Consider the following 10621-nt stretch of genomic DNA (forward strand, 5'->3'; position numbering starts at 1 on the left):
TACACTACTGCTTGTCTACTGTGCCACATGTCACAGCAAAACATCCAATTTCTGTGCTTGACAGCATCAGTGGAGGCCCAGGAAAAGAGTTTGCAGTTTCAGGACCGGTTGAGACTAGGGTAGGGTAAGCAAAGACTGCAGTCTTGTGCCTTTAAAGAATCTGTGCACGTTGGTCTGATACATCTATGCTTGATCCTTTCAGCAGCTAGGCTCCTCTGCTCACAGGTTTGCTAGAAGGTCATATCAGAGTGAGTGCTAGAGGTGAAAAGGGGTCTCTGTCCTTGCAGCTTTCAGCAAGTGGTGGATTTGATCTGGCTAGTGTGAGGGCTAAAGACTGCCAGGAACAGAGACACCAAGCCAGCAGACTGGAGGAGGATTAAGCCATGCTTTGAGGGATGTGCATGGGAGATAGCACAGGAGTCTTCCCCACCAGTTCTCCATGGATCATGTTTTTCTGCTGCTGTGAAGGAGAAAATGTAGGATTAAACCCTGGAACAAAACATCAGAAAATGGTGAGTGAACATGGATGTAATTTCAGAGACAGCACCATTTTGCATTATGGATGTATCTGCTCAGTGCTGGGGCCTTTTTTTCCCTTACAGATGAACAGTCACTGAATCCAGGCTTTGGCCATATTTATGTGTGTCTCTGCCCCAGTGCAGGGTCTGGAATGTAAGCACAGAGTCATGTTTTCAGTCAAAGAGATGCATGGGCAGAAGATACAGCAGTTCCTTTGTGAACAATGGCTATTAATTCTACCTTGTCTTCCCACAGGAAAGGATTCAACAAGCTTCATCATGTTTCCAACCAGAAAAGTGGAAGTCTAATGTGACAGATGGGCTAGCCATTGCTACTTCCTTCCTTCCTTTTCGGCTGCTGGTTCTTCAGGGTTGGCAAAATCCAGCCAGAGTACATCTAGGCTGCTCCAGAGCTTTGGGGCTTTCTCCCTTTAAATGAACACAGCACCTGCACCTACCTCGTCTGCATATGTCTACCTGACAGTTCTTATTTTATCTTGTGACATTTGATTGCCTGATACTGGCAACGGGGCTGAAGTACCATGCCCTGTTTCCTCCATCCTTATTTTCCAACTGAAAACTTCACTCTGTCTTGGACAGAAGTCCCCCAGGGACTGGTGATGCACACACACTCATCTTCCTTGTCTATCACTAGGCAAAGCCATAAATCATCTTTCTTTATGGGTCCGCAGATCCCCTGCAGTTCCCAGTCTGTTCCTGAGAGAACAGTTTTCCCTGTATACTAAGAGATTTCCATAGGAGTTTCCTGACTTCTGTTTCTAGATTTAGAGCACAAAAAACTGAGAATGTGAATTCCTCTGGTAATGACTGGCCGGGATCTTGAGCCAAGTTTTTTCCAGGTTTAACCAGGTGACTGGTTTCCATGGATTTGTGAAAAATCCTAGCCAAAGCCATTTTAAATGGACCACTTCAGGCTTTTGAAGTCTGGCAGCATCAAAATGCCTAGAATTTATAGAAGTTATTTAGGGACTTATGGCAGTAACTCAACACTGCTGTGTTTCTGTTACATTGGGCATAATGGAATCAGATCAGCCAGCTTTTCTGAAACATGATTTCCTTGTTTGCTCTGCTTCTGCCTGGCTGTTGTCTCTCTTCTCTCATGAGTAAGTGCAACGGAGGCTTGTCAATTCACCTCACCCTCAGGACTATTCTTCTAATCTAGCTGCATAATTTATCCAGGAAAGCCTCTTGAAGCAATTGTGATATTGATCTCAGGAAGGCCTGAGAGCTTCATTATTATGAACCAACTTTTTGATGCTGAGGCAGTGGGAATTAGTATTAAGAAACAAAGCTGGAACAAAACTTGCCTTGGAGCTTGCATTGAATTTTTGACTTTTCCTGCAAGGTGCAGGAGGGAGGGCTGGGAGTGGGAGGAGGCTACACTTTGGGGCAGTGTCGTGTGTTTTCCCACATCGCCCCATTTTATCTGTCGACAGTAATGCTCCCTGGTATTTTGCCACAGCAGCCTTCGAATGTCACCAGTCTTGTGGATAATTCCACTTTACACTCCAGTGCATCAGCCTCACTCTTAACATGAGAAAAGTATGCTGCCACTTAAGGAGATATGGTTTCAGGTCTCAGTTCTGACTTTCAAGATCTTGATTTCTTTCCTGCATGGCAGGCTTGAATTTAGTACTCAGTGACAGTGTAACTAACTTTTGTAGGAACCAAAAGAAGTGATCTTGAGGGCTGAGGAGGGTGTTGAAAAATATGCCTCATCCATTGTGAGCAGAGGTGAGGGAGGGGCTTAGTGACAACGTCTAAGGGAGTCTGGTGACACCAGGAAGACAGCATTTCCCTCCAGCACCTCTGCTGGCACTGCAGGGCAGCTGGGACTGGGAATGCTGGTGTTTGATGAGTCTGGTCAGTTCAGCTTCTCACTGTCATAGCAGCAGGCAGGGAGCTGATCCTCAGCAGGAGGCTCTACATTCCTCTTTGGTAATCAGAACTGAGCAATTTTTGTCTTTCACTGGTTCTAGCCTTTCCCTCACTTGAAAGGAGGGAGCTGAACAGATGCACTGAAAACCTTAAAGGCCTCAAAAGCTCAGTGTGAAAGACCAGAGATGATGATGTTTGGATGTTGTACAGCACTTCTCAAATGTAGATCTTGAGGCATGGCCAAGGAATATTGTTTGCCTTTTGTTTGTTTTTTCCCCTACTAACCAAGTTCTCCTTTCCTTGCAGCTCAGTATTTTGCTAGCATCATGGTCATTGTTGGTTTATCTGTGGTGGTAACAGTGCTGGTTCTGCAGTTTCACCATCATGACCCGCAAGCAGGAAAGATGCCCAAATGGGTAAGCAGCTACGGTGGCAGAGGCACTGATTGGCCTGACGCTCACCAGAGGCAGGTCCAGCTCCTACCTGGGAGTGGGGGAGGCTCTCGAATCTTCACACAAGTCTGTTCCTGCTTTTACAAAACTCCTCACCAGACTCAAACCCATGACAATGAACTTGTGTGTAAGAAAGCCCTGAAAGAACCAATCTGGGTAAACCTGTGTTAAATATCTACATGGACAGGGTATGCAGCAGCATGACAGTCCCCATGGACAATGTTATTTTTTCGTCTGCTTTTCAAGGGGCCTGGATACAATGGCAAGTGTTAAATCTGTTCGCAGACTCTGCAAGTCAGCTCTTGCTCTCCACTGGTCTCTTGCTCTCTTGGTTGGAAACACAGCAGACAATGCACTCTCACTTTTTAGGAACCTTGTTCAATGCTCTGACAGATGACCTAGCACACATTAAAAAAAATGCCATTGAGAAGCAAAGACTGTGGAAAGCATTTACTGTGGAAAGCATTACTGTGATGTGTGAGAGCTGTAGACCAGGCAAGCTGACAGGGCTGAAAGATCTCAGAGAGAAAGGCTGAATGCCAAGTATATAGGGTAGAGGCTGACCACACAGAAGTAGGTATTAGTCCTCTGCCAGGCATGGGCAAGGCTCAGCCATTAGTATTCATGGCAAAGTCTCAAATTTTTTTTTTTTCCTGTCCAGCTATGTCAGGTGTTTCTTACAGAGACACAGGGAAAGATTTTTCAAAATAAAACCCCAGGAATCTAAGATAGCCATCCCCAGAAAGAAGAAAATTACTTACCTGAAACTTATTCTCTGAGTTCCAGGCCCAGCACATACTTGTACCATCTACTTACTGCCTACACCCTCCTCATCTTGACAAAGCCAGACATCAGTTTATTGCAAATCTCTAACCCTTATTAATTGGATATTGTTACAGGAATTTTCTTACCTCCTGCTTAAATGGAATTTGCTGCTGCAGTAAGTTGCAGGGAAGGGTTAGGAGCAGCTCCAGACCTGGAAGATTTAGCTGACCACATTGCCTAAACACTCAGTTTCCAAACTATTCAGAGTTGTGAAGTTTCTTTTCCCTCTCTGTCTCGCAAGGACTCAGTACTTGTCCTTTGAACCGGAGGAGGGAGGAGGTGTGCATGTTAGTATTTAGGCTTTCTGTAGGTCCTCACTTCTTCCATTACCCCACAATTCTGCTGAGAGTTGTGTCTTTCTATTAGTCTTTGATGACTTACTAAAGCCAACTTTTTCCAAGAGAGGCGTTTAGATCTGAGGTGTTCAGTTAGGGCGTTTGTTGGCTGCTTAGCTAAGAAAAGAGAGCTAATGGCTAATTGACACTTTTTAGCCTGCTGAAATAGCATGAAAAAGAGCACTAAAGAAGGCCCAGCCAAGAAGAAGTTTGGGAGTGGATAGCATCAGGCTTGGGTTACAGCTCCATTGGCCTACCTCTGCTAACAACTAAGACTACCAACTAGTCAAGAGATATGGAGAGACCAAGCACAGAGAGAAAAAAGAGTTTTTGTAGGAAAAGTCAAGAGCTCTCTGGCTCTTTGCTGGCCTGAATTAAGCTTTTTGGGTTTCAGGCTTTTCTTTTGATGTGCTTTAAACCTGGACATCTACAGATTTGCTCAGGTGATGCTGCCACTTATCAGTAAACCTTTAATTGAAGACTCTCTCTTCTGGACTAGGCCAGGTAGGTAGTTGTCATGGGAGCTAGCAGTACAGCTCTATTATGGTTTTAGGGGTGGACCTTGATGGAGAGGGTCACAGGAGGATTAGGCTGTTGACCTCTGAGGGCCGCTTTACCTGTGTCCTTTCTTCACAGAAACCCAGCTGTGATGATAATGCAGGTGAGAATATAGATTCATATGTTTGGGCTGTTTTTCAACAACCTCTATGTTGCAGCTGTCTCCTGATACAACAAGAACAGATAGGTGCTTGAGTGTCTGCGTTTTCTAGGAAATAGGGCATTTGGAAGTTCTAGCAAATTAAAAGCTGTGTTGAGGTTGGCTGTATTTATAAATGTAATTTCCGTAAGGAGTAAACACTTTCCCTTGAAAGAAAAAGTAGCATTCTTGTAAAATAGTGCTTTTTCACTTCACATCTCCTTCCAGAGCTAAGCAGACATATTAACATTTTCTAATAAGAAAGTGTGTCTGGCTTAGTATTTTGGAATTTCACAGTACTGGAGAATTCATTTCTCTCTACCCTTTGCCACTGAGACCATTGAAATGTTGATAGTAATTAAGACCTTTATTTAGTTCCCTGATATTCTGTTTTGCATCCGAAAGCAGTCAGAGGACACTGTAAGTAAGTAACTTCATTGAAATGCAGGATTGATTTTTTTTTGGCTGCTACATTACAGTTTTCTATTTGTCTGTTATAGACCATGGAGGAAATAATGAAATACTTAAAGATCTCAGTGAAAGCAGAATGTGAATCATAGGAAAATAGTATTTCAGGATTAAAAATAAAAGATTCATTAGTGGGAAAAGAGCAGAAAATGGCACAGGGCTGTGACCCAGAAAAGCTCACACTGCAGAATTTTGAAATTGTGTAACCGTCTTCCACTTGTCAGTGGTTTTGGCTTTTACTATTCCCACCTGTGAAATTAATGCTTCCTCCTTTCTGAAATTATGCTTGTCATTGCAGCAGCAACTCAAAGTGCTAGCTGTTATTTCCTCATCTCTGCATCTGTACTGTGCAAACAGAGCACAACTTGTCCTGCATATAAAACAACCTTGGAGGCAAACTGTGGTCCTGAATCAAACATGGCTGAAGTGACTGGAGAGGATCACACAGGGAGTCCTGGGCCAAGGCTCAGAGGTGAAACCAAAAGTCATGTCTGTTCTCTCCTGGACATCAGATTATTCGACTTGCAACCAGAATGATAAAGTCATTGAATAGGCCACCTGTCTTCCCTGAGAGACTCTCACAATCATCTTGCAAATGTCCATTTTATATACATAATACCTGAAGGTCTTTACAGTTACAAGAATTTACTGATTTAGTTTGCTGGTCTTCACACAAGGTGTTGTTGATATCACAGCTTTTTTACTGCCATTCACACAAAACAATGTTAACAACAGGAATCATAGCAGGCTCGGATTTCAGACAAGATGTGAATATCAATTCACTGGGAAAATATGCTGGATACACTCTGTGGAGTAAGCACATTTGATGATCTTGATAAGAAACATATGGGGCACAATCTGCCATGTGTGGGTTAGAGCACTCTCATGATGTGCCAAAAGAGTTGTATACCAGAGCACAGGGCAATGACAGTAGTTAAAGCAGTATTCAGATTCTGAACTGCCCAATTTAATTGATTTGCTATTATTCTTTTGGAAAAAGCCTGCTCTGTTATGTGGCTGAACTCTTGAAAAGAGTATTAAAATAGTTTCAAATGGAAAAAAAAACCAGCAAACCTAAAAACCAACCAAAAAACCTAACAACCAAGGCTGTTTATTTAGACTTAAACAATAGAGACAAGGTTTGGGAATGTGCTAGTAACAGCTGTTAATTTGTTCTATAGGGTTTTTCCAGCAGAATCTAAACATTACAGCTCTCAAATATTTAAGTGTATCTTCTTCCATACTATCTGAGAAATGATGGAAAACCATGCAGCCAACAGAGTTCTGTGATTTTTTGCTAAAGATAGGACTTCAAGAATAATTTTGTAAAGTAAGATTTCACATCTCTTTTTCTTTGTAAGTGAGCATTGAACACCTCTGTGTTTAGGACATCCAGAAAAAGGTCATCTGTGGGAAGAAACTGGACCTCCCCCTCAAAAATATTTGAAAGCAGATAGCTGGAGAACACAGAAAACAATCAATCTTTCCAAAGAACCATACGGACTAACTCTCATAGTCACAGAATATTTTAAAACCTTGTTAAAATGCAGAAAAGTTCCCTTTAATTCTGTTACATTCAATCTCTTTCAGGTCCGTGTCATTGTACTGAATTGGTGTGCTTGGTTTTTACGAATGAAGAAACCCGGGGAAAGTTTAAAGCCCTTGTCTTGCAAATATGACTGTCTCAAGCATGATCTGAGCATAAGCAGCATGGAGATGAATGTCCTACCTGGGCACCAGTCTAGCAATGGCAACACGACCTATAGCTACCATGCAACAGAAAATTCACGCTGCACCCAGAAGAATGATCTGGGTAGCAGGAGTGGAAAAATTACTTGCCCCTTACCAGAAGATGTTGAGCTTGTTCAAAAGAAAGTTTTAATGGATACTGTTCCAGTGATTGTGAAGATCCTGGAGGAAGTTCAGTTCATAGCAATGCGCTTCAGGAAACAAGATGAGGGTGAAGAGATCTGTAGTGAGTGGAAGTTTGCAGCTGCTGTCGTAGACAGATTATGCCTGGTTGCATTTACCCTTTTTGCCATCATTTGCACATTTACAATACTCATGTCTGCTCCAAATTTTATAGAGGCTGTTTCAAAGGATTTTGCATAAAGATTTCAAAGATGAGCACGCCAATTTAAAAGTGAATATTGCCAGTAATTTTGCTAGATAATTTAACTCAAGTAGAGAAGTGTACTTACGTGTGTTAACATACACAGAAGGGGATGAAAATAATTTCAGAAGATAATTATTCCCGATGTTAGTGATTGTAGTTACTGAATTGTAAACAGATTGATCTCTGTTACTTACATTGTAGACTAGTGTGACATGTAATTATGTAATGACCTGTGACAAATGATAGACAAGAATTCAAATCTACAATATATTTATTACAAGTTAACTTTAGTATCAATGTGTTACTATGGATTTGTGATATTTTAGATATTGTTAATAATATTTTAAATGATCATTGATGATGATAAGCTTTACAGAAGTTTGTTGTTTTCAGTATATTTGTTTTAACATTTTTGTTTTGTGTGGCTGTGATACTCACTTCTCAGATTTGACAGACATATCTCCACAGTCTTATGATGCTGTGTATTGTATTTATGAAAATAAACTATCATTATGCTAGCTCTTATTAGGGAAGTGAATGGAGTGTTTTCTCAATAAATATGTTAACAGAATGTGTTTTCCCCAGAATATTCCTTAAAAAAAATAATAATCAGGGAATGTTGGTTATGAGGTTGGAAAAAATTATCCTCCATGCTGACTATCATATATATCATTAATGATGCCTTCATAGCTCTCCCACTGCTTAACTATTACTGCCATTTTGAAACTACTTTATTTCAAATATCTCTGATCTCTTGAGACACAGTTGCTAATGTAATACTGACTAACCCTTTGTAATTATGGCAAAAATGTTGGTGCTGCATAATCTACAGAAAATTTGTCACTGATTTCATTAGGCTCAGATTTCATATTTAGTCTATTCTGCTGAAGCAGTATTTTTTGAAAATTCTGTTAGTACAGTCCCCTTTCCAACTTGATCAGTATGGCTTTGTTAAACAGAGTGTGTAAAAAACTAATTTTATTTTGCTAAATTTTAATGTAGCAATGTTTATTATCAATTTACCGTCCATCAGTACTCTAAATTAATATCTGTATATTAATAAAAAATAATCCAATCATGCCAGTTTCCTGGAAGATAAAGGCAAAAATCACTACTCTCCAGAGCAGCTTCTTTCAACCCACTACTGTGAGTAGGAATGACAGCTTTGATTGTGTAATTTTGCCTACTGAACACAGGAGAGCCGATCCAGAGCTGTCTGATATAGAGTGACTGGGGGGAAAAAAAAAAAAAAAAAAGCTTTCCATACTGTGATAGACATTATCAGAGAAATGCAGCTGAGAAATGTGTAACAGAGACACAGATGCCATGCTTTCAGCTGATCCTGTACTTGTGGTAAGTATAATTTACAGACGTGAGAGACTGCTGCATATACTCAAGGCAGAATTAGATGTTACTGCAGTAAAAACACTACAAGTGTCAGATTACTTTTGTTTGCCGACTGAAGGAGTGATAAGGGACTGATTTGCCCAGAGAGAAACAGTTACGACCACTGTACTGGCCAGCTTATGTCTGTACTTTCCTGTTCTAAGAAACATGAATGGCACATCTTCAATATGATTCCTAGCAGTTGCATGGATGTAATGAAATCCTACTGGGACTGTTGCTCGTAAGCAGCATTGCTAAAATAGCTTTGAGATCAAGGGAAACTAGCTACAAAAGCACAAACATATCTAGATTGAAATGTGCATCCTTCCTTTCCCTTCTTAGATGCACCAGAAAGGTGATTTCAAATAGGGAGCTTCCAGTCAGTCACAACTCTGTATCTAAATGCAGATTGACTTTGTTTTAAATGTTCTTCAGAACCTTGGATTTCCCAGATCTAAACTAATGGTTCAAGTACTTGGACCTCCAAAAAATATTCTAGACCTAATTTACACTTTTGTACACAAGCATTCATTCTGCATTTAAAACAACAATTTATGGACCCTGTGCAAGCTCATATTGGTAAAATTTACTTGGGTCATTCAGTGAGTCATTGCGAAGCACGGGTGAAAAGACTTGCCTAGTATGCAAGCAGCAGACTGAAATCTTGCTGTACTTCTATGGAGACTGGATAAAAGAGCTCTTGGTTTCTGTTGGACGTTGAAGTTGCTAAGACAATGAGTTCAAATGACTACTAGCAGCAGAAAGCTTTGTATAATAGGAAAAGTACAAAAATACATAAAAGCAAAAGCATCCTCCACTTCCTATTTTGCTTTTCTTCCATTTCAAAGCCTTAGTGAGACATATCCTAAATATTTGGAGAGCTCTCTTAAAGAAAAAAAAACAAACATAAATTCTAGAGCAATTCAGATTTTCATTACAGTGTAGTAAAAATTCTGAATATAAGAATTTACTGAAAATTCTTAACTTTGTGATAAAGGGCAGCTGGTGAAATATTTTAGAATCATAGACTTGTAGAATCATGGAATCATTGAATCATAGAATACATTGGGCTGGAAGGGACCGAACAAACCTATAAATCATTATTTGCAGTTTGAACCCCATATTTACAGACCTATCTCCAGAGTATCGCACCTTATACCAGCTGTCACTCCGTGCAAGATGAGCCACTTTGAGTACCATGCTTCTACCAGCTCGAGCAGATTGTTGAATCTACCTCCTGCGCAAGCACAGTGACTAGTAGATCACAGTACCCTTCTTTCCATCACACAAGCAGAATGGCTGATTGAATATCAAGCTATCTATCTCGCAGCTTCACTTTGCCTCTGAATATCTGCTCAGTATCTGTGTGCAGCATCCCTGCCCATAGCAGGGACTTGTCTCCCATGCAATTGTCAAAACTCTATGTCGCTGTAAGGAGGAGAAATCTCTGCTGAGAGATATCAATCTCATATCATGTACAATAAAATAAACACAGATGTCTGATGCTGTATCAGCCAACTAAACAGCAGCTCATGGGATCATACCAGTTTATTTAAGCGGTGGATCTGTTTACACTTGAACTGCATTGAACACAAGTTGCATAGTGACCACAGTGCTTACTTTAAACTGAGAGAGGTTTCCTAAAGGTGTTCTCAAATCAGTGCTTTTCATCATATTCTAAGCAGAAAACATGGAACTGTTAAGATTTCATGCTTTCAAATGTATTACAAACCAGAAACATATTAAACACTTTCAGAATTATGGTAAAGCTAACAATAGTATTCCTAGAGGCAAAGAGACGCAAGTGTTCATGAGAAAAACATGTTACTAGAGTCATTGTATCTTACTCATTTTTGTATTTACTGCTGCATAACATTGACTGCAGTGCCCTCCTGCAAAAAAAGAAAACAGTATTTCTAAATGGA

General features: G+C 40.5%; 1 protein-coding gene across 1 annotated transcript; it reads left to right on the forward strand.

The window, feature by feature from the left end:
- Positions 1–2203: 2203 nt before the first annotated feature.
- On the forward strand, positions 2204–7306 carry LOC104272508 (neuronal acetylcholine receptor subunit alpha-7-like; the record flags this gene model as incomplete). The annotated part of the gene is made up of 3 exons (XM_009867520.1): positions 2204–2273; positions 2724–2833; positions 6785–7306. Coding segments are annotated over 3 exons (702 nt in total), but the record flags the coding sequence as incomplete, so codon positions are not given.
- Between the last annotated feature and the right edge of the window lie 3315 nt (positions 7307–10621).

Source organism: Apaloderma vittatum, unplaced genomic scaffold, assembly GCF_000703405.1.
Source record: "Apaloderma vittatum isolate BGI_N311 unplaced genomic scaffold, ASM70340v1 scaffold14014, whole genome shotgun sequence".
Lineage (NCBI taxonomy): Eukaryota > Metazoa > Chordata > Aves > Trogoniformes > Trogonidae > Apaloderma > Apaloderma vittatum.